Raw genomic sequence first — 24,918 nt, forward strand, 5'->3', positions numbered from 1 at the left:
GAGTCCAGCAGTAGAGCAAGCAGGGACCAGGTCCAGCAGTAATCATTCTGGACTTTTTAAACTGCTTCCATGCTAACATATTTTTTTCACTCTGTAGCAACAATTAAAGCATCCGTACCCAGGGGGTCTGTACCTAAGATGGCAATGAGAGGCAACATTAAAAACTTTTCACTGCTCTCATTTGAGTGCATGTGACTATAAAGGGTATTCTAGTCTATTCTAGAAATGTTTGAAGATGTCCATGACCAAAATACAGCCTCATCTCATCATTGAATATTTCAGTCCTCCCAACATTACTGGTTAACCTGCCTCTCAGAAGTCAGACAAATAGATATGTCTCAACTTATGAAGCAACAAGATAGTGTAAACAAATGTTAAACTGTAATGGATAATTAACATGTATTTAATTATTCAATTTTAAAGAATATATTTTTGATAAGTCTGCAGTGAGTTATCCAGTATATTTTATGCTAGAGCAGGGACTGTTGGTTAAATGCTTCAGTTATATTTATGTCCTAAAATTGATATAGGTTAAAGTACATTGTTCAGGAAGATTAATTTCTACATGTGTAATATTTTAAATAAATACAAATCCTTATTTTTGGATATATCAGAAGTGGGATTTTAAAATTTCCAAAATAAGGTCAGAAGTGGGGATGTTTGGTGATGATTGCACAACGTTCAGCACCATTCACTCCCCAGACACTGAAGCATTCTGTGTCCAAATACAAAAAAACCTGGACAATATCCAGGCTTGGGCTGTACAGTGCCAAATAACATTCATACAAGTGCCAGACAATGATCATCACCAATGAGAGAACATCTGACCATTTCCTCCTGACATTCAATGGCATTGCCAATGCTGAATCCCTCTCTTTCAACATACTGGGAGTTACCACTGACCAGAAACTGAACTGGACCAGCTAATAAATACTATGACTACAAAAGTGGGTCAGAGGCTCTGAATCCTGCATTGAGTAACTCACCTTCTGACTTGCTAAAGCTTGTCCACCATCTATAGGGCACAAGTCAGGATTGTGATGAAATACTTACCACTTAACTGGATTGATGCAACTCCAAAAAAACTTGAGGAGCTTGACACCATCCACTACAAAACAGCATGCTTGATCATCACCACATCCTCAAACATTCACACCCTTCATCACCGACACACAATGTCACATAATAGCAGCAGTGCATACCATCTACAAGATGCACTGCAGAAACTTCAACAAAGTTTCTTCGATCACACCATTCAAAACCGTGACTGCTGTTGTCTAGAAAGAGAAGGGCAGTAGATACTTGGAAACGCCGTCAACTGCTAATTCCCCTCAAAGCCACTCACTATCTTGACTTCGAAATATATCCCATTCATTTGTCACTGATCAAAATACTGAATGACCCACTCTAACCACATTGTGGCTCTACCCAAACCAAATGGACTACAGTCATTGAAGAAAGCTGCTCACCACCACCCTCTTAAGAGCAAGTAGGGATGTGCAATAAATGCTGGATCAGTCTTAAGATCCACGATAATAGTTTTTTGGATAATTTCATAACTTCATGGGAGGAAAGCTCACTGGTGCAGAGACATGACCAATTTGCTGTGAGCTTAATATTATTAAGCTGTAATCATATTGTGGCCCCAATAGCTTTACCTTCTTGAGATATGGTAAAATGAACTTTTGGAAATGAGCTGTTGTAACAATAAAAGGTATTGTAGATTAAGGAACAATTTATACTTTTTTACATGCATGATCAGAGAGAGGTTGTTTGTCTTCCGCACGTATTTACATTCTTTCTGTCAAATAGTGGTTCGAAATAGTGGAGACACTGCATGTGATGTAGTGTACATGAAGTCACAGCTGTTTCTGTTTTCCATAATTTATTTGTTTGTTAAGGTTACCAATTAAATAGTTACTATTATGTTGTGTGCTTTTTTTTGCCTCACCTAGATTTATTTTCTTTTGTGCATTAGATGCAGTGAAATTTTTATAAACAGACATGATTTTTAAATATGGTACAAGGGAGAAACTTGATATCGCTTCAAATCCTTGAGTCAATGGCATAGATTCTTTGTCTCATTCTGCTCAATTTTGTGATGTTAACCAACATATTTCTGGGTGCATCATCGCTGTACAATCTGGATAAAATGAACGGATTGGCATATACTTTACTTGTAATAATTAGTTGGCATCTGGCTTTCTACACTTATAATAATACAATGCAATACATACAGGAACAGGCTCTTCAACTCACCAAGCCTGCACCAATTCCCAATCCATAGTAAACCTACTACTTATTGCCCATGCATGGTATCCCTCTGTTTGCATCATGTTCATGGATCTATCAAGATATGCTTTAAACGTTGTTTACATGCCTGCTGACACTACCTCCACTGGCAGTATGTTCCAGGCACCCACCACTCTCTGTGTGAAAAATTTTACCCAGACTTCTCCCCTAAACTATTTGCGAAAGAGTTGTTCCATTGGACAGGTTCCTTTGGGAATCACTCTCTATTTTTGCTTTTAAAGGTGAAAAATAAGTATTATGATCACACAGTAACCATCTGCCAATATCCCCATAAGAATGCATATACACAGACACTCTTGTTTGCACTTAACAGAGGAACCATCCTTGGGGAATCTTTGTTTTCCAAAAGCAAAACAGTAGTGACATGATAGGTTACTGAAATTTTATGACTGTCAAAATGGCAGAGTGTACAAAGAGCCTTAGATTGTATCCACATTTCTTCCTTGATCAAAGTCAAGAAGTAAATGGACAGGAAGAGATGTAGCATGTTTGTGACCAGAAACATAATCCTGCTTGTTTCCTAAGAGCTACAATACCTTTAGGAATCTGAGGTGCTGGTACAAGGGCATGCTTCAGTAATGATAAAAAGAAAATAAACCATAGATCAGTTAGTCTGAGTTAGCACCTCTGTATAAATTCATTTCTGCCTTGGTACTAGTTTCAGGCACTGACTCCAAACAAATAATGATCATTGGAAACTAAAACTGAATGGTTCCAACTAAATAAATGAAAACATGAGACTTCTTTGTATGCAAATCCCAATTGCTTGGAAGGCAGAAAAAAGAACCCTTTGAATCTAATTGGCCAATTTCTCCACTTTCTGTTGGAACATTTATGAATGGGGCACATTAGTGTTAGGGCTTTTTTAAAGGATGTCTCGGTTACAGTTGTTTCTGGAACTGCCACGTGTTTTATCATATTATATATGCAGGGAACACACTCATTCTCTCATCCCAACCCAAAGGACACTACTGACAATTTATTTCCCAATGCAGTGCTTTCACATGTATTTAATTTTTTAAGCCTCAAAGAGATGGATCCATCTGTCAAAGTACACCATTTGTTGATTTGATGGTGAGCAATTATTCCTTCTTCACATACCACTATCATTGATCCTGTTCAATTGTACACTGTTCTTCACCTTATATTCTCCCTTCTGTATTTTACTCCAATGCCCCTATGTTTAATACCCAGTATTGCTGTTTAGGATGGGAGTAAATAAAAGCATGTGCTGTGAAGTGCTGGTATGCCTAAATGCAGACAGGACTCTCATTCCACGACTTTCACTTCTTGAACAAGAGAGATTAAAATGGTTCCAAAGCTTGACATTTTCACTGGAAGGTATGACATTAGAGGAGTATGACAAAATAATGTGGTACATAAATACAGACTGCATTTAGACAGAATCCTCAATACAATATATCATTCCAAGATGTTTCACAGGAGCATAATCAATATATTAGGACCGAAAGTTTAGTCAACGCAGTAGATTTTAAACAGTGAAAGGAGAGTTAGTGCTTAGCTTCTAGATAGCTAAAGACATACCTTCTCATGAGGCAACAGAGAAAATAGGAGTTGCTCATGAGACCAGAATTGGAGCATCAGCAAGCATAGAGATGGGAAGTAGAACAGGACTTGTGTGTTAAGATATTAATCTCAGAGATTTGCATTAGCTCAAATTTATGGAAGGTGGAAGCTGGCTTACTGGTGAGGAGACCATAAAAATTGTCACGCCTGATGGTGACAAGGTAAAATGGATGGTTCCATCGGCTCAAGAGCTGAATCAGGCTCAGAAGTGGCAAATATTATACAGATAATCTTGATAATAAAGTGGATATGGGATCAGAAGAGTCAATACATCACCAAATACATTAGGATAGACAATCCACAGCACATAAGAAAAGGTAGGATCCTGATGGATTGGAAGTTGACTCTGACTGAGATGTTGCCTTGCAGAATGCATCAGGGAGCTATGTTGCCCATACATTTGTTTAATACCAAAAATAAATAATGTCGGGACATGGCCCTTACTTGTTCAGAAGACATGGCTCTATATATGAAAATATGTTATTCCAGCAACATAAAATCCACATTATGAGCCTGATTGATAATTAGAAATTTACGTAATTCTCAGCACACTTGGAATTATTCAGCAAGTTCCAATTGTAGAATCACATCAAATATTAGGCATTAAGCACTGAATCTACCTTTTTGGCTAAGTCAGAGCTGCGTTAAGGTTTTTGGAGGGTTTCTTGCTGTAAGGCCTAGCAAGATTGCTGCCCTAACTTATCAAACACACTTCATTAAATACCTACCACACTCCATCACATCTTTCACATCCAATTTGCACCTCACCTTACCAATATCATTTCCAGATTGACTTACCACTCAGCGTGTATCTGCCAAAAGACTGGCACTTCTTGTACCAACACCCTTTTTTAAAACACCATGATAGAGTTGGACGATCACTGGTATTCTGAAACTGCCCTGCTCAACCAATCAGAAAGGGAAGCTGGTACTGTGTTTCACTGACATGGACATAGCACCATGGCTACAGTTGCACCCTTTCTTTTTTAATTTCTAAAGACATACCCATTGGACTGACCCTGATCTACCTCCTCAAACAACATAACCAGACCGCCCCACACAAAACATGAACAGATCCCTGCTTGGTCCCTATAAATGTCCCTGATTGCATTAGCCCTGACTCAGGATTTGCCACGATAGAACCAATGCTTGTTCCCTGGACTGCAAAGGAATATGCCAATGACTAAGACTTCCCTGACCAGATGCCTGGTGCCCTTGACTATTATGGGATGCTGCCTTGATTTGCTGTGCTGGGTTCCCCCAAACTGACAGATGCCTTCATAGTCTTTCATGAGAACTACTCCCCAAAGAATCATTATAGAAACCCTACAGTGTGGAAAAAGGCCCATTGGCCCAACAAGTGCACACCTACACAGCGAAGAGTAACCCACTCAGACCCATTCCCCCTATCTTATATTTACCCCTGACTAATGCACCTAACCCTACACATCACAGAACACTATGGGCAATTTAGCACAGCCAGTTCACCTAACCGGCACATTTGTGGACTGTCGGATGAAACCGGAGCACCTGGAGAAAACCCACGCAGACACAGGGAGAATGTGAAAACTCCACACAGAAAGTCACCCGAGGCTGGAATCAAATCCGGGTCACTGGTGCTGTGAGGCAGCAGTGCTAGCCGCTGAACCACCATGCTGTCCTGAATTTGGATTTGGATTTGTTGGATTTGTGGCAGCCTTTTTGCTGCACATTTTGTTGCCATGTCCAGCATGGAAATGATCTCGAGAAAGTAACAGATAAATGTTTCAGTTTCTTTGTAGAGTCTTTCCAACATCTGGCTAGCTCAGTGTGATGTGAGTCTGAATATCAATGAGACAAGTTGAGACGTTAACAAGGCATTAAATAAGCAATAATGATCATCAATTGTCAACCAACCACCAAAGCCTACCAAGAATCTTGCTTATGAAAAGCATACAAAATGAAGCAAGATGTACTCGACTTTGAGATGAACTATGGGAAGATGAGCTATAGCGTTTGAGCTATAGGGAGAGGCTGAATATGCTAGGGCTGTTTTCCCTGCAGTGGCAGAAGCTTAGGGGTGACCTTATAGAGGTTTATAAAATCATGAGTGGCATGGATGTGGTAAATAGACAAGGTATTTTCCCTTTTCTGGGGCAGTTCAGAACTAGAGGGCATAGGTTTATGGTGAGAGGGGAAAGATTTAAAAGGGGCAAAGTTTTCACGCAGAGGATGGTGTGTGTATGGAATGAGCTGCCAGAGGAAGTAGTGGAGGCTGGTATAATTACAACATTTAAAATGCATCTGGATGAGTACATGAATAGGAAAGGGTTTAGAAAGATATGGGCCAAGTGCTGGCAAATGGGACTAGGTTAATTTAGGATACCTGGTCGGCATGGACGGGTTGGACCGAAGGGTCTGTTTCCATGCTGTATATCTCTATGACTCTATGAGCCTCACTACACTTGTCACTGGATTCTGCCAGACATCTCACCAAAGCCTACAATGCTCAGATCCTGTTGGATTCCACCCTTTGTTTTGAGATTTGCAAGCAAGGGCTGGTTAAGTACAGTCAGTATTCCACCTTTCAGATACAACCAAAATATTGTGCGATTTATTACACTCCATTTGGGGCTTAAGGCTTAATTACCTGGCATCACACCAGCAGTGAACTCATGTACCATATTACTCATTTGCATGGTAGGCAGACTGTCATTTTGGTCTTATGGCAACATTCTGGTTAAATAAATTATCAGGAGAAAAGTGAGGACTGCAGATGCTGGAGACCAGAATTGAAAAATGTGGTGCTGGAAAAACACAGCAGGCCAGGCAGCATCCGAGGAGCAGGAGAATCGACGTTTCGGGCATAAGCCCTTCTTCAGGAAATAAATAAATTACCACTCATATTGCTTCTGCAGAGATGAGTTTGGTTTCAGTTACACTATGTACGCCCGCATAGACAACTTTGCAGGAGTTCCTCAGAGAAGTGTCCTTGGTTCAACCATCATCAGCTACTTCATCAATGACCTTCTGTCTATAATAAGGCCAGCAATGGGGATGTTCGTTGACGATTGCACAATGTTTATCACCTTTCATGACTCCTCAGATATTGAAACAGTACATTTTATACCTTACCCCATAACATTCAATTGTATTACCATCACTAAATCTCTCACTAACAACATTGTGTGGGTTCCCATTCAGCATAAACTGAACTGGGCTAGCCATTTAAATATACTAGTTTGAATAGCGGTCAAAAGCTAGGATTACTTCAAACAGTAACTCACTTTCCAAATGTTGGTCCACCATCTACATGAGAAAAATGAGCAGTGCTACAGAATTCTACTCACTTGTTTGGATGAGAACTGCTCCAACAACACTCAAGAAACTTGTCATTATTCAGGACAAAGCAGCCCCTTTGATTGGCACTGCATCCATTCCCTTCACCACCGCTCAATAGCAACAGTGTGTACCATCTACTGCTGAACTGATGCACTGCAGAAATTCACCAGAGTGCCTTGTACCGCACCTTCCAAACTCACTATCACTATGAGGATAAGGGCAGCAGAACATGCAACCACTTGCAGATTTCCTCTCAGTCATTTATGATCCTGCCTTGCAAACATATTGTTGTTCCTTCAGTGTTCCTGGGAATTCTGTCCCTAACAGTGTTGAGGCTCTACTTACAGCATATGGACTGCATCAGTTCAAGAAGGCAGCCCATCACCGCATTGTCAAGGGCAACTGGGGAGAAGCAACAAATGCTGGACTTGGGTTAGCAGAAAGCACTGTGAGAAGCTTAAGCATAAACTTAACGTGAACAATAATTCAAGTCTATCCATAGACAAAAGCATATATATTAATTTTCAGTATATAACTCTGCAAGGTGAAACTCTAACACCTTCTTAAATACCTACACGCACATTCAGACAGATACAGGCAAACGAGGCAGCTGCCAGAATTGTAGGAACCCCAAGGCAGACTGCAAAACAACAGGCTAAATACACCGATACTCTCCACCCCCAGCGTAGACAAAAGCGAGCAGTCACCACGACCAGCAGCAAGCTATGACCTGGCGCAGGAATCACATGGCGCTGGACACCACCATGCACAGAGAGAAAGGATGAAATGACACTGAGCCTAGCCAAACCGACATTCGGCCAGCTGGGGAATGACCTACAGATATCCAAGAAGCACGGGTTCACTGAGCAATTCTCTGAATACACTGCAAAGTCTGTACCACAAGGAGAGGTGCAGACCCCCAAAATAACTTTGGTATGTCCAAATTTGCAAAGGTTACCCTAGCCCTGACCCTGGCAACCCGCACCCCCTCACCTACCCTGTTCTCAGATGTTGCATTACATGAGGGACTGCAAGTATGATATAACTTTTTTTTCTTTTATATTTTAAAATGTATATTATAAAAATTTATTTACTAATGCAGGATCTTAGCCATTTGAAGTGCGTGTGGTACTGTTTCTTAACTTAAGTGATACTGTATAGTGAGTATTTTCTCTCTGCTAAGGAGGGCCCTGCAGAACCTAACTCCTCTTTCACACGATCAATTTTTCACTATAGACTCGATTTTCAGGAACGCAACCGTAACCAAAATCTGGTAAACACAACTGTGCCGATGTTCATTTGGTTGGCAGTTGTCAGCGCTGGGTATGAATGTGAGGACTGATGAAGGGTTTTTGCCCGAAACGTCGATTTTCCTGCTCCTCGGATGCTGCCTGACCGGCTGTGCCTTTCCAGCACCACACTAAATCTAAGTTAAAAAGCACGCAACACCAGGTTATAGTCCAACAGGTTACTTGGAAGCACACTAGCTTTCGAAGCGTCGCTCCTTCATCAGATGGTAGTGAAGTAGCGATGCTCCGAAAACTAGTGTGCTTGCAATTAAACCTGTTCGACTATAACCTGGTGTCGTGTGATTTTTAACTTTGTACACCCCGTCCAACACCGGCATCGCCAAATCATCACTCTAATCTTGACTCTGATTTACAGCATCTGCAGTCCTCACTTTGCCTATGAATATGAGGACACCTGCCCTTTCATCCATAACATGGATATACTTAAAATTAAAATATCTGACTGATATCCAACTGAGTGGCATTGTTGATGGTGGTAGCAGTGAGATGGATGTGTGATGATCTGGAATTTTATAACTCAGAGTTTGGACAATGTTACAATGCCAGCGAGGAAACTGATCACTGACCTCAGTGACACATGTGCCATTGCTGCTGAAGTCATGAGAAGTAACTGAGATATAGGATGCAGCATTTTTTAAAAATAAAGTACCCAGACCTCTGAGCTGAAAATGTCTTTTAGAATTGAGAATCTTCTTTTTATTTCAATCAGAAAACGACAATGGATAATTTAAACAAAAACAAGAAAAATTGTAAAGACACCTATTTCGCCATGAGTATGGCAGAACCTTTCTCCTTGGAGTTGATATAGAGGTGTTCGAGCTAAAGAAAAACATGTTAATATTCTCTCTGAGTTCTGGTTGTAACATTGGTGCCCAATGCGGAAGTCAGGACAATGGAACGTTTGTCGGCAACATTCCAAACGCGCGCCTCGAGGTTCCACACGTCATGCGGAGGCTGCACGTGACTGGGGCGATGACGTGTCCCGGCGCGAGCGGTATATGTGGCGGGGGTGTGGGGCTGGGGGAGGTCACATGACTTGCGAACTTGATCAGTAGGGTGAAGATGGCGGCCGAGAGAGAACCTCCTCCGTTTGGAGATGGGGATGTGGAAGCAGAGGGTGATGACTTGGAGTTCAGGGAAGCAGAGGGGGGCGAAGATCTGTTCGTCAGTACTACTAGCACTCTGGAGGTGAGTGCTTCGGCTGCAGTATGTTGTGTGCATAATAGAGGCGATGTCCTGGCCTGGGGCTGGGCCGACTCTTGGTTAGTGCAACACCGCCTCCCACCCGGGGTTTCTCGGTTAATAGGAATCCGCGATGCTCATCGTCGTTAGTTGACGTTAATTCTTCACTGGGCTAAGCAGAGACCAACTAATGGCGTTGCTTTCCCACAAGATTTAACGCTTAACAAGCTGTTTTTTTTTGTTTGGTGACCTGACTTGGACGCAATGAACTTGTCCTGGCATTATTGCGCATGTCAGAACAATGTTACCCTAATCAAGATAGAAATGCTTTCTTGTCATTTTGGTTTATTCGTTATGTTTCCAGTGCTATTAATCTAGTTGTGTTTACTGATCTGCACTCTTATTCAAATCTATTGCTTTTTGCCAGCTTGGTATGGCAAATTTGAGTTGTAGTAAAAAAAATTAGTTTACAATTTTTATATTAAAATGCTGTACTTCAAAACAAGATGTAGTAATCAAATGAAACTAATTTTTGAAAATGTAAAATAATGCTTCTGTTTAAAAGGTAGAAGGGTATGAGCCAAATGTAGGCAAATGGGCTAGTTTAGTTTGGGAAATCTGGTATGGATGAGTTGGTTTGAAGGATCTATTTGTGACTTACTGCACTGAGTGGGACAGTAGAAATGTTTTTAGAATCTCCTTTTAGAGGAAATGAATGATTTTTAAAAGTAAAGCTCTTAAGGGGATGTGAAACTAGAATTGGATCATGTGGTTATTTTGATCATATGGTGACTACTTCACTCAAGTTTAAAAATGCATCTCTCCCATTACCTGCAATGTGCAGTAATTATCTAAAGCCTGATCCTGGATTTCCCAAAGTTGCCTTGTTTTGATTGGATCATTCAATTGAAAGTGGAGTCTATTAAAGTCCAATTTAGTTTTCATTGACTTGAAATTTCATTCATTACTAAATTGGTTCAAATTACAGTAGAAGGTAGTCTTCAGAATGTTTTCCTAACTTCAACGCTTCATTCATGTTGAGTTCAAAATTGCTTTTATAGGTCCAGAAGTGTTTCCTTTTTTGGCAACTGTTTTTAATATAGTAAAGCTATTAAATATCCAGAGTTTGGAAATGTAGTGTATATAGGGAGGGAGAAAGTGTCAAATTTTTGAAGGCATCAGTTTCCTAATTCTTCTTTAGGTTTATTGTTTGTCCCCTCCTGACTATTTACTAGAATTTTTTTTAGATGAGGTATCCTCATCTCCTCTTTCTGTTTTCTGTTGTTTTAAATGGCTAAGGTCAGCAGTTAAACTTTGAGACCCTGAGCTTGGAAATAGCTTCCTGAGATAGGTTATTGGTGGTGATGAGATCCCATTATACCAGTCATTATGTATAACAGCAAATTGGGTGCTTGCCTGAAACTGTATCACAGAACTGTATGTATCAAGTTAAATGTTAACTTGTTAAATGTTTTTAACTTGTTGTGCAATATTGTCTTTGCCAATTGATAGAATGCTTGCATTCTCTTTCCCTTGCAACTGTAAATTTGTATGCTCTGATGGTACTTGGCCTTCACAGGTAATTGGTGTAATAGTTGGAAAGGTTGTTGCCTTTCACATTGGGTTAATGCGAAAACACAATGCTACTAAATTATACTAGGAACTCCTATTTGAGGAAAAATGCTTATTTTATTTGTTGCTATTGTGGCTTGCAGTTTTTTGTTTTGTTGATTTTACTTTGTTGCAAAAGCTGGTTGTATGCTGACTTTTTTTTGGCTTGACTAATCTTGTTACTACAGATGTTTTACTCCTAATGTGGCTCTGGCATTGAGTTTTGGTGTATGGTTACCTTTGTAGTTATCTTTAGAAGGAGCTTTGACTTCCTGTTTCTGTATGCAGTCCTTGATCTGAGTATGATTTATTGAAATATTTTGTTTGTTCAAAGTGCAGTGCAATCTTATGACTAGCAAGCTCCAATTTGTTTAATGTTAACATCTGAGTAATGCATTCTGCTTAAACTTCTGCACATGTCAAATAACACTGCCTTTCTGACTAGTGAGTAGTTGAGTATACTTGCTTTGTTTGAATAACTGGAGTTATAGGTAAAAATGAGAACTGCAGATGCTGGAAACCAGATTCTGGATGAGTGGTGCTGGAAAAGCACAGCAGGTCAGGCAGTATCCAAGGAGCAGAAAAATCAACATTTCAGGCCAAAGCCCTTCATTAGGAATAGTGAGGCAAGGAGCCTGCAGGGTGGAGAGAAATGGTGGGGGTGGGGAGAAAGTAGAGTACAATAGGTGAATAGGGGTAGAGTGAATAGGTGGAAAGGAAGATGGACAGGTCATAGGGATGGTGCTGAGCTGGAAGGTTGGAACTGGGGTAAGGTGGGGGGAGGGGAAATGAGGAAACTAGTGAAGTCCACATTTGATGCCTGGGGGTTGAAGTGTTCTGAGGCAGAAGATGAGGCTTTCTTCCTCTAGGCGTCTGGTGAGGGAGCAAAGGTGGAGGAGGCCCAGAGCCTGCATGTCCTCGGCAGAGTGGGAGGGAGAGTTGAAATGTTGGGCCACAGGGTGGTGGGATTGATTGGTGCAGATGTCCTGGAAGTGTTCCCTAAAGTGCTCTGCGAGGAGGCATCCAGTCTCCCCAATGTAGAGGAGACTGCATCGGGAGCAATAGATACAATAAATGACATTGGATGTGCGGGGGGGGGGGGGGGGGGGGGGAGAAAGGGGGGAAGAGCATGGACCTGACCAGGTGGTCACGGAGGGAAGTCTCTGCAGAAAGCAGTGGGGAGGGAAATATATCTCTGGGGGCTGTTTGGAGGTCGTGGAAATGTCATCTGATGATGCGGTTAATGTGAAGGTTGGTAGGGTGGAAGGTGAGCACCCTAGGGCAGGATGTGGATGAGATGCATTGGAGGGTATCTTTAACCACATGGGAAGGGAAATTGCGGAAGGCCATCTGGTGTATTCTGTGGTGGAACTGGTCCTCCTGGGAGCAGATGTGGTGGAGCAATTGGGAATATGGAATGGCTTTTTTTTTGTAGGAGGTAGGGTGGGAAGAGGTGTAATTCAGGTAGCTGTGGGTTAAGTCGGTTGTCACTAATGGAGGTGGAGAGGTCCCAGAAGTGGAGGGAGGTGTCAGATGGTCCAGGTAAATTTAAGGTTAGGGTGGAATGTGTTGAAGTTGATTGAATTGCTCCCGTGAGGAGGTTGAGCATTAATTGGAGTTATACCTGATTTGTAGTGTCTCAGTATTGTAAAACAGTCTCTTGTGTGTTCTTTTGGCCATTTGGTGAGTATGCAATAGCCATGAGCAAAATTATGTGACACTTGAAAATTGAGTCTGTTTGAAACTGATCTATTTCAAATGTAAAATTGAAGGCTATTGTTTAGATAAGCCACATTTCCCTTTTAAAAGTATCCAGTGCATGCCCCCTTTTTGTCATTGGATTCCACAACCACATTGCAGTAACTTTCAATCCATACCTTCCCACAAGAACAGCTGCCGATGTCAGATTCATATTGTATATGAGGTAGTAATTTATCTCTGGAGCAGGATGCATTCAACTGGATAAGTTCTGCTCTGCTGGTTTTGAGGTTTTTTTGCATTGCAATACTTTGTTTTTTTTTTGCATTCTTTTTCAAGAATGCAAAATTTGGAAAACCGCAGTAATATTTATTGAATTTTAGAATTCCAAGAATGTGGAAGCAAACAGGCCGTTTGGCCCAACAAGTCCATACTGACCCTCTGCAGAGTAACCCACCCAGACCCATTCTCCTACTCTTATCCTAAATTAAGTTGGCAAGTATTTACTTTCAATATTTTTCATGGAAACTTGCATTTCCAGTAAAAGTTTTCTGCCAAGTTTTTGGCATTGCCTAACTCTGGTTAGAAAAACAAATATTAAATGTTTGTGGTTCAACTGATTTGCATTTAAAATGCCACTTAGTGACAAATGCTGCTCTTTGTTTTAAAGGAAAGTAAGAGTATTCACAATGCATTGTGCTCTTAAGAGAGATGGTGTAGAAAATGAGGTTTTAAATGAAATTTGTTGTAACAAATGGCTGAAGCTCCCTGTTACAATTGGAGGCACATTGGAACGTGTAATTGATAACAGATGACTTTGGTGGAAGCCAGTGGAGTTTGAGTCCTAGAATTTGAGAAATTCTCTACATAGATCATCAGGCTGCCTTTTTTTTTCATCCTCCCTGTTTGCCTCTTTCAAGTTGACTTGGTACTGTGGACTAGCACTCAGTACAGATTCAATTTCCACGCTGGCTGATGTCAGCATAAAGGACCAACTTTCTTGATCTTTCCTGAGGTGTGGAAACCCTCGGATTAAACTGATCAGTCCCCGCTCTCTAAGATATCCATGTCCTTTGGGACTTTCGGTGGTGATCACTCAACAAATACAACTGAGTGCTAATGATGCTTTCCAGTACTTGGAAGTTTGGCAGCAAACTTTGGTCTTTTAAGATATGCTTGGTTAATTCTTGTACGTAATGCATGAAATTGGATGTCAGACATAAGTGAGTCTGGCTACCGAATGTTCATTCTGCTGCATGCAAGACTTGTACTGTACCAGTCTCATACTAAGCTTCTGAAAGTCACAATACTAGGCATGGGAGCGTGCCACTCTTTTAAACCCTGATTCTCCTGTTAGAGCAGTTCTGATTTAGTTGGACTGGTCATGCAGCCAAATTGTCTGTCTGACACTCTTTTTGCAGCAAGATTGGTGTATGCTTTCATGATAGTCAAAGGAAGTGCTAGAAGGACACCAGTCAAGAATTTGCTGTTGACTTTGAATCCTGAGAGTCTTGTCTAGAATTGCTGTCTTGCCACCATCAAAAACCAGTAAATTTCAAAGGCTGAAGGAAAACCTGGGCGAGCACCTTATCCAAAATTTTCTGTAACTGCTAAGCCATCTGCAGTGGCACATCCTGAGCACAGATTGGTTCTTGGCAGTCACCCATATCTTCGCAGAATCTCCTCAACCCACCAGATTATAAACTGGTTGTCAATTTAAGATTAGATGGGACTGCTGCTACAGTGTTGCCCTGGGCTTTTGGTGCCATATAATTTCTACCTTTCATAAAACTGGCTCAGTTGCACATCTGACTGCTGATGCTTTTCACCTCCAATGGTGTTGTTCATTGCTCAATTTCCCCTCTTCTTTCTTTTTTTTTTGTTTTCCCCCCCGCCCCCTTAGCATTCTTTTATAGAACTGTCCACTTATTTCTGCAGCCTTGAGACAACGCAAGGTGCACTGCTTCCACTATCTGTCAAGGGCTACTGTTGGCTTTTCTGATAATAGGAAATGTTTTGGTCATATCACTTGAGATCCATTATCAATTACATCGTAACTGTAACTTAAACGGAGTGGAACTGGAAAATAAAAGTGGAATGTGCTTGGCAAGGAAGTCTTGCTCTGCTTGGACTATGACAAACTACATTTCTCTTGTAGTCAAACATGTGAAGTGAATTCTTAGTTTTGTCTTAATCGCTTTCAGACAGGAATCCTTATCTCCACTTCTCTTTTCTATAGATTTATGAACACGTTGTACATGCCAAAATAAAATTATCTATTGCATGAATATAATTTTCAGTGTACTTGGTTTTGTGTTTTCTTAACTTTTTTGAACAGAGGATGAAAAAATTAGTGCAAGGACAGGTTAGCCAAATTGACCTTTGATTCTTTTGCAATGTGTATGTTTCACCACACTAAGAACAGTGATGTATTTTGAAAGCTGACTCAACATAGTTTTCAGTCTTAATAGTGTTTAAAATGCACTTTGAGTATTTTGAATATTCATTGTGTAGCTTCCAAATATGTAGCTTGTTTAATCTCTTACTGGAGATGTTATAAATGACTAGAACTGCTGGTAAATGTTTAGTGCACTGGAGACGCCACTTTTACCTTTAGTAGAATTTAACTTGCCTTTGTTAATAACTAAGCACATCTGTTCCATATGTTAAATGCTTGTAATACATTTTAATGTAGCTGTCCTAACTTGATTTTATAGGCTAACTTAAATATGCAGCTTTTTTTGTTAGGAGCTTGAAACAATACAAATTTTTGTAAAGTATGTCAAACATTTTGAAGTGCCAGTAGTTAAAATGAGTAAGGAAATGCACGAATTCTTGCTAGTACAAATGTGACTATTAGTCTTTTTCTGCTGCTTTGCAAACTCGTTAACACCTTTTTAAAAAAATTTTTGTTTATGGATGTTTGTATTGTCTTGGCATTTGGTTTTCTCTCCACTTATCAAATTTGGATTGAAACTAATCTATGACTAAACTTGATGTGTTCTCTTCCAGTCCAGCCCATCATCTCCAGAGCCTGCCAGTCTTCCAGCAGAAGACATAAGTGTGAAGTCTAACGGTCCCAAATCTGATACTTTGTTGGATGATGACCATGAAGACCTTTTTGCAGGTGAGGCACAGTGTAGTTCTGTGGTACTTTATGGACTTGAGCTACAGCCATAATGGCACACTATATCTCAACTGCTCTACATTAAACTCATAGTCATAGGGTTGTATAGCATGGAAACAGACCCTTCAATCCAACTCGTCCATGCTGACTAGATATCCCATACTAAACTTGTCCTTCCTGCCAGCACCCAGGCCATATCCTCCAAACCCTTCGTATTCATATACCTATCCAGATGCCTTTTTTAAATGTTGCAATTGTACTAGCCTCCACCACCTTCCTCTGGCAGTTCATTGTAAACATGTAACCACCCTCTGAGTGAAAAGGTTGCCCCTTAGGTCTCTTATCTTTCCCCTCACCCTAAACCTATGCCCTCTAGTTCTCGACTCCCAATCCCAGGAAGAGACTTTATCTATCTATTTATCCTATCCATGCCCCTCACTATAAACCTCTAAGTTGCTGATCATATTAGTTTGATAATTCCATCTCCAAGTTGACTGTAGAGTTGGAATGAAGAATAAAACAAACATGCTTGTTAATAAGTAGTGTGCAAGTGTGATTTTGGGTCATGAGCTTTTGAGATTTCTCTGCCTTTTCATTTTAAGATAATTGCTGGTCTGTGGTGTGGCCTTAAATCCACCTTTTTTTTTGTTTGCTTCCCTGTTTGACTCCTTGTCAATTTCAAGACTTCTGCATCAGTTTGAATATGTTCCACTATTGAATTTATTGATAAATTGCTTGGCTCTGAACTGTCTAAAATTTTTGCAGGTACTTGACATGGTTTTGTCCTATTCAAATTAGGTGTGTTGACAATTAAAGCTTTGTACATGTAAATGCTAATTGCTGCCCTGGCTTTGTTAATACAAGAATAATTTTGTCCTGCAAAGTTGTACTTCAAAAATCTGTTATTCTGTACTAGAGTAAGCTGATGGCAATATTGGTGCTTCAGTACACTTGGCAACAGGTTCCTGAAATGGTCACCAAACCTTTATTTTGGTAGCAATTGACTGGGCAATAGTTTTAAACTGGCAGCATGCCATTTTTTTTAATTGTCCAATGTCCTAATAATAGCCATGCTGCAAACGCCTCCAGCAACATTTTCAGTTCTGCAAAAATCTTCCAGAATAGAATCAGTTTCAAATTAAATATACCTGACTTGAGTGCTCCTGAATATTAAATCTGTTTTTATAGAAACTTTATTTCCTGTAGATTTATTATGCTCTGCATTTCCTTGCAAAATAACATTTAAGGACTCTATTACAATTGGAGGGCATTGTTCCATAAATAAATGGCCATTGGGATAATCCAGGAAACTTTTTTGGACCAGAGTCTTGCCTGTTGTGGATGTTATAAATCCTATCCGTTAGGATTTTCGGCCATGTGGAAAAACATGGCCTAATTAGGGACAGTCAGCATGTCTTTTGTGCAGGGCAAGTCATGTTTTACTAACTTGAATTTTTTTGAAGAGATGACAAAAGTGATGAAGGGAGAACAGTGGACATTGTCTACAGATTTTTAGTAAGGCTTTCAACAGGGTCCCTTGTGGTAGGCTCATCCAGACTATTAAGATGCATGGATCAACAGTGACTTGCATGGTTCAGAAGTGGCTTGCCCATAGATGTCAGAACATAGTGATAGAAGGATGTTTTCCCAGTTGGAGGTCTGTGATTAGTGGTGGTTTGCAGGCATTAGTACTGGAATCACTTTGTTATAGTGTATAAATGTCTTTGAAAATGTAGTTGGATGGATTAGTATGTTTGCAGACAATGCAAAGTTCATGGCATGTGGATAGTGTAGGTGGTTTTTAGAAGTGGAATCTACATTTGTAGAAATGGTAGATGGAATTTAATCTGGGTAAGTGAGAGGTATTGCACTTTGGTAGATCAAATGTTAAGGCACTGTATACAGTTAACAGGAGTCTGAACTGCATTGTATAGAGGGATATTGGGGTTCAAGTACATAGCTCCCTGAAAGGGGCCACTGTAAGGTAAAGAAGCCGCATGGCATGCTTGCCTTTACTGGTTGGGGAATTGAGTACAAGAGTCAATGTAATCTTGCAGTTTTATAAGACTTTGGTTAGGCCACAGTTACAGTATTGTGGTTGCTTCATTACAGGAAGAATGTAGAAGCTTTGGAACAAGTACAGAAGATATTTGTCAGTATGCTGTCTAAATTAGAGGGCATATCCTGTAAGGAGAGGCTTGAAAAATGAGTTGTTTTCTCTGGAGTGGTGGAGACTTCATAATAGTCTATAAAATTGAGATCTACAGATGGTGTCGTTGGAAAAAAGATGACTAGAGTTGAAATGTCTATTCCTGGGGCATGCATTTAGGATGAGAGGGGAGAAATGGCAAAGGAGACAAGGGGATAGCTTCCTACAGTGGTAGAAGTCTGGAATTTACTGTTAGGGTAGATTCAGTAAGGGTGTTTTGAGATATTTTTTTTAAGTCACATCAGTACGTCAGGATTGGAGGGATATGGACCAAGGGCAGGCAGGGTTTAATTGCACATCATGTTCAGACCATATGCCAAAGAGCATATTCCTGTGCTGTATAGTTCTACATTCTGTTATATCCAGGTATTCTTGCCTGAAAGGTCTAACTGGGATTTTATTCCTCTGTTTTGGATCTGAACGCCATGTTCATCTGTGATGTGCAACAGTTGTTTCTAAGCAAGAATTGAATCCCTGCAAACTAACTGTCACTTTCTTTTCAAGGGTCCAAGTAGTAGATAAAACTTTTTTGAACGGTATGGAGAAATCACTTAGTGGCAGGATTTCATCAGATAACTTTAGATGCTAACTACCTAGTAATTTTCATTGTCAAACAAATCCCGATCACCTCAAATTAAATCTAGAGAAAGTAATTGAAATCAGATGGGTAATATAGAAATCTGAATGTGTTGCATCTCCACTTTTTTATTGGAAGTTGGAAATGATGGGTGGAACTGTTGGACATACTGGTGGCTTTGAATTACTGGCAAGTGCTGCATTCAGTTTAATTTGCATGTAGCTGCAGGGCTCAATTCGAAGATTGAGTGCGCTACATACTAGATCAATCAGAATAGTTGAGTTATCACAGCAATAACTGGAACTAAATCGCCACTCCTCCATTGTCCTCGTTGTTTCATTCCCTTCTGAGCATCACTTGTGTCAACTTCACACTGGACTGCAGCACTTTAAGGTTGACCAGGAAAATGGATGACAAATGCTGACTTCCAGTGATACCAGCAACCTGTGAATAAAAATTTTTTAACTTTATGGGAAGTAATTGTGTACATCTTGAGATTTAAGTCTTTTGATAGATTTTTGGAGGCAAGAACTCTGTAAATAACCAAATCAGGGAAGAGTTGGCTGACTTCCCTTGGCTCTTATTACCAAAACATCTTCCACATCTGAAACTAATGGATGATTATGGATGGAGATAGAAGGATGATCAACTAGTGCATCAGTCCCATGTGATTAAGTAAAGTGTTTATAGATTGGGGGAAAATATTAGATATGCTTTGGTTCATTGTCATCAAAATTTAAATGTTGTGAAATTTAAATGACTGCAGCGCAGTCTTTTTATTTCCAATACACCAGTTACTAAAAATGTGTAGAATTTTAGGCTAGCTATAGTGCAGCTATTGGTTCTTGTAGTTAAGCTTTTCTGCATTTCTTTTCAGAAGCTACCGATGAGGTGTCTCTTGACAGTCCTGAAAGAGAACATATACTTTCTCCAGAACCAACTCCACCTATTACACCAGTATCTCCAACCCTCATCGCCCCACGATCAGAAATAAAAATATCTCATCCAATGATGTTTGATCGATCTAAAGAGGTATGAATATTAAAAGTTGTGTAGTCTACCATGGCATCTTCCTATGGGCTTCTATTTTAATTAGTCTAGATATCAATTGAGCAGTTAATATACAATCTTATCCCATTTTTGATATCCAGTTCACTTTGTGCAGTAACATACTTGAATGTAGTTTAATGTTATAGAAAAAACTAATTAAAGCCCCAAACTGGCACAAATTAATCAATTTTCATATTGTGATAATTTTTTTGAGGGAGGTGATGGCTAGTGATGTTATCAATGGACTGTTAATCTAGAGACCCTGGGAGTCCAGGTTCAAATTCTGGAATGGTGGAATTTGAATTCAATAAAAATCTGGAATTAAGAGTCTACTGATGACTATCAACAATGGATTCATGGTCCGAACCCATCTGTTCACTAGTGTCTTTTTGTTTGGGCCAAGGAAACTGCTATCCTTACCTGGTCTGACCTACATTTGACTCCAGGCACAGCCATGTGGTTTACTCTTAACTGGACTCTGGGCAGTTAGGCGTGGGCAATAAATGTTACTTAATGGTGCTCACATCCTGTTAGTTTTTAAAAGTATAAAAAACATACAAGATTTGTCAGGATTGCAGCATAAAACTAGGAAAAGTGACTGGGGCTTTGTTTTAATTTATGTGAAGGAATATCTGCAACAGTTTTCTTTTCCAAACTGAGTCATTACATTATCTACATAATGTCTCAAAGCAAACTGTGAAAGCACAATCTGAATAAGCTACAATTTCCAGCTTGTTTCTTTGTACATCAGTCATGTCATGTTCTTTAATAAAAGCTGATGTTTATAAATCCATAATAGAAATATCAAAACTAAATCTTGGTGTAACAAAAATTAATTGTGATTTTTTTTAAACTAACTTCAGGTATAATTGTGTATGTGCCTTGTCTAGGCTAGACTTTGGGTGTGCCAGGTATAACTTTCAAAAATTGAAAATGACAACGTGAAGTATTGAGCTGTGAGCAATATAACTGAAATTTCTTGGATGTCTACCAATTCCATTAGCCATTATATCAATTAAATTTCACACTGAACTGTGAAGGGCAGTTCTGTAAGAAGAATGAGTCAATGTAAATGATTCCATTCTAAAAAGAGTACAAGGTGCCTGGTGTGTATGTACATTGATCCTTGAAGGTGGCAGGGGAGCCTGAATGCTTACATGCATATGGGACCTTTTTTGACTTCTATCTAGAAATTTTATGTATAAAACCAAAAATTGTGGTGAACTTTGTTTCTAAAACTCCTTGGCTTGGCCTCAACTGGTGTTCTTCAATTTTGTGTCCCACAAAACCTTAAAGGTGTGGGGAAAGATCTAAAAGAATAGGTTGAGGAATCAGACTTATGTGGGTAGATTGTTGGGAATGCTCACCTTGAGATAATTGAGGGGAAAATTTTGGTAGCTTTCAAAATCTGAAGGGGACTGAACTGTAGGTAGAGAAACTCCCAAGTCCTTCTCCTGAAAGATTTAAATTTGAAACATGGGGAAAAGAACAAGTAGCAACATGGAAGAACATTTTCGGCAGTCAAAAGATACAGAATGCCTCCTTCACACTTAGTGCACTGTGATTTGGGGGCTTTCAAAGCAGAATTGTATAATTTGAGTTGTACAACTTTTTTGGGAAAGGGGTTGGGTGATAGGAACCTGGGAGATTCCTCTTGCAGATGTCAATACAGATTTGTCTGGCTGGTCTCTGCTGTAACATTTGTTTTTATTCTAGCACTTGTATTGAGTATTCAAGTAGTTTTAAACTGATAAATGGAGATGCCAAAGATACGGTATGTGATGGACTGAGGCTGATCTTATTCATAACTTTAAATTCTGGTAGTTGATCAAATAAAATTTTATCCCAGACCTCTTTGGTTCAAGTATTACGGAAGTATGTAGGCAATTAATAATGAGTACTGAAAGGGCATGCTCTTTACTATACCAAACCTGAACCAAACCTCTTATACATGATACTGCATTCTCTGTAGTCTTCAGTTTACTATTACTCAAGCTAACTAGTTCTGATATATTTTAAAACTTGTCTTTCTAATAAAGTCTTTTGTGTCACTACTTGAATTAGTGTTGCATTTTAATTTTTTTCCTTAATGATCCATTCTAAAAATCTGAATTAAGTCTGTTCAGGATTCTGTTTTAATTTTAGTTCTTTTGTGGTTAACAATTTAAGTATTTAGACTGGTGCCCATTCTCTTCCAGATTGAGGAAGAAGCTAATGGTGATACATTTGACATTCATGTGTCTGTTTCTGATCCAGAAAAAGTTGGTGAGTAAAAGATTAACATAACGACAACCTGAAAACTTATCCCTTTTAAAGTGTAGTAAACTATAACAAACAATATTTGGACTCCTTTCATTCTTTTTTTTTTAAGACTTAACTGTTTTACACTTTTACACTTTATTTGTATTTTCTTTCAGCTGAGCCCACACTTTTTCAGTATAGCTATCTAGTGCATTCCTGTCATTTGGTTAACATTCCCACTTTCCTTTTGTGTTTTTAATTTCCTTTCCAGGAAGGAACTTTGTAGAATTAATCACCATTTCCTGTTCCCAAATTTCCTTCATGGAGCTTTGCTGTGAATTTTTTTTTTTTTGCTTCCTGTTCCTAGTCTTTGCTTTCTTTTATTATCACTCCTTTAGAACTTGCATGAAATCAGTCATCCATATATCCTTTTTCTGTAGCAAGCTATAATGTGTATTTTTGTCTAATAATGTCTTGTCTTGGTACTTAGGTGATGGAATGAATGCTTACATGGCTTACAGAGTATCCACTAAGGTAATGGGTGCAATGTAAAATGTTCTTGATGGATTGAACTTTGTCCTGGTTTTGCTAAAGTATGATTTTTAGATTAAAATATCTGAGCCAATTAGCTGAAAAATACTACAAATCCTACTATGTCTCACCCCTCTTCTTCTTGTCTTCTGGCCCACCCTCCCCCATAGACACACCCCATCGACTTGCAAACTGCAATAGCATAAAATATATCAACTCTACGATAGTTATTGACTGCAACTTCCACAAGCACACTCTATAATCTCTTACCACTTTTGTGTAACCCTGTAGCAGTGCCAGGTGTGAAATCATCTAGAAAATCCCAGGCTGTGGATTCTGTATAAACTTAAATTTCATGGACTTTAGTATTTTTACTACTTCTCTCCTTCCTCCTTTTTATAAGGAGCCTTTTAATGAGGTATGTTTCCAAAGCAGAAAATAAGAGATAATGGGATTCCAATTTTCCAACCAGGCATAAGGAAATCCATTACACTACAATATTGGACTGTGCAATAAGACCCTCTTGTATGCATAACAACATTTTCTCTCACTGAAGGACATGCTTTAAGATGTTCAAAATCAACTATAGTGGAGTGAAATAAACTGGACCAATTCTTGAATCTTAGTAAAAGGTTTTATATTTCCTAGCTATTTTCTCTATCAATAAAGATGCTGATTTGCATGCTGTACGCTATTAAGAGTATGGAGGCAACAATATTTTAAATGTGAATCCTCTTGTTTCAAACATTTGAAATAATGCAAACTTGAGCACATTCCCAAGGTTACACTAAGAATTTAATCTTAGTTTGGACCAGAGTTTTTCCTTCCATTCAGAGACTTCCAGCTGATGGTTAAATAGTCCATGCCAACTGGAGTAATTATGGATCTGTTTTTCTTTTCATGCAGACTACTTTGTCCATGTTTAACAGCAAAGAGTTTACAGTGAAAAGGAGATTTAGTGACTTTCTGGGTCTGCACAGCAAATTAGCAGCAAAATATATGCATGTCGGTTATATAGTTCCTCCTGCACCAGAGAAAAGTCTTGTAGGTAAGGATGATCTTTTAATTGTAGCAACGTGCATTTAATGCCTGCACTGTTTGGTTGTGACATACTGTTCCATGCTCTGTCCTGACTTTTAAGGTACAATATAGGTATAAGGCTGGTATTGTTTGTTGACAGTTGTACAACAAAGCTCAGTACAGGAACAGTCCCTTCAGATTACTAAGCATGTACTGGCATATGATGTCTTTCCTAAACTAAAGAAACCTTTTTTTTAAACCTGTGCACTATCTGTATCCCTCTTCTCTGAATCCTAGATCTGTCAAGATGCCTCTTAAAAAGTTGTTTTTGTGTTGTCTCCTGGTAGCATTCTCCAGGCACTTACACCCTCTGAGTTTTTAAAAAAAAGCACTTGCCTTTTGCATATCTGTTTACAACCTAAATAATGTTTCTCCCTGGGGGTGAGGGAGAGGGACAAGACTGTCTATTCTATCCTTGTCTCAATTTTATAAACTACTTCCAGGTCACCTTGTCCTCTTCCAGTGCAAACAGATGAAATTTATCCAACCTCTCCTCCATAGCTAATGCCTTCAATCCAGGCAAAATCATTTCTTCTGTACTTTCTCCAAAGCCTGCACATCCTTCTAATCATGATCAGAACTGTATGCGTTATTCCAATTGTGACCTAACTATAGGTCTGTACATCTGCAGCATGAATGCTCTGCAGAGTACAAAAAATTGGCAAGCATGCCATATGCTGTCTTGACCAACTTATCAACTTAAATTGGTTTCAATGAAATTGGACCTGGTATGCCTCAATCCTTCAGTCTGTTGATGCTCCTAAGAGCTCTGCCCTGGACTATATATTAATCTTGCCAAATGCTTCAGCTCATTTTTGTCTGGATTGAACTCCATCCACTAATTCTCTAGCCAAGTTTCCAGCCTACCTTTATCATGCTATATTGCTAGCAAACCTCTTCACTATCCACTGCTCTCCCAGTCTGTCATCTACAAATTTAGTAATCAGGCCACTTACATTCTCCTCCAGATCGTTTAATAGCAGGGGCCCCAGTACTGATCTCTGCAGAACAGTAATGATCACAGATCTCCAGTCAGGAAAACCACCTTCTCCTACCTTCTGTGACCAAGACAGTTCTGTTT

At 39.5% G+C, this 24,918-nt stretch overlaps 1 protein-coding gene across 1 annotated transcript in view; it reads left to right on the top strand.

Moving 5' to 3' along the window:
• Window positions 1–9,544: 9,544 nt before the first annotated feature.
• Window positions 9,545–24,918, top strand: part of snx2 (sorting nexin 2) — a 52,547-nt gene continuing 37,173 nt past the window's right edge. The window contains exons 1-6 of the mRNA XM_072584457.1: window positions 9,545–9,719; window positions 16,035–16,149; window positions 19,813–19,967; window positions 22,184–22,250; window positions 22,717–22,760; window positions 23,664–23,805. Coding sequence (XP_072440558.1) covers window positions 9,594–9,719; window positions 16,035–16,149; window positions 19,813–19,967; window positions 22,184–22,250; window positions 22,717–22,760; window positions 23,664–23,805 — 649 coding nt within the window. The 5' untranslated portion in view covers window positions 9,545–9,593. The remainder of the gene's footprint in view (window positions 9,720–16,034; window positions 16,150–19,812; window positions 19,968–22,183; window positions 22,251–22,716; window positions 22,761–23,663; window positions 23,806–24,918) is intronic.

This window comes from Chiloscyllium punctatum, chromosome 2, assembly GCF_047496795.1.
Source record: "Chiloscyllium punctatum isolate Juve2018m chromosome 2, sChiPun1.3, whole genome shotgun sequence".
Classification (NCBI taxonomy): domain Eukaryota; kingdom Metazoa; phylum Chordata; class Chondrichthyes; order Orectolobiformes; family Hemiscylliidae; genus Chiloscyllium; species Chiloscyllium punctatum.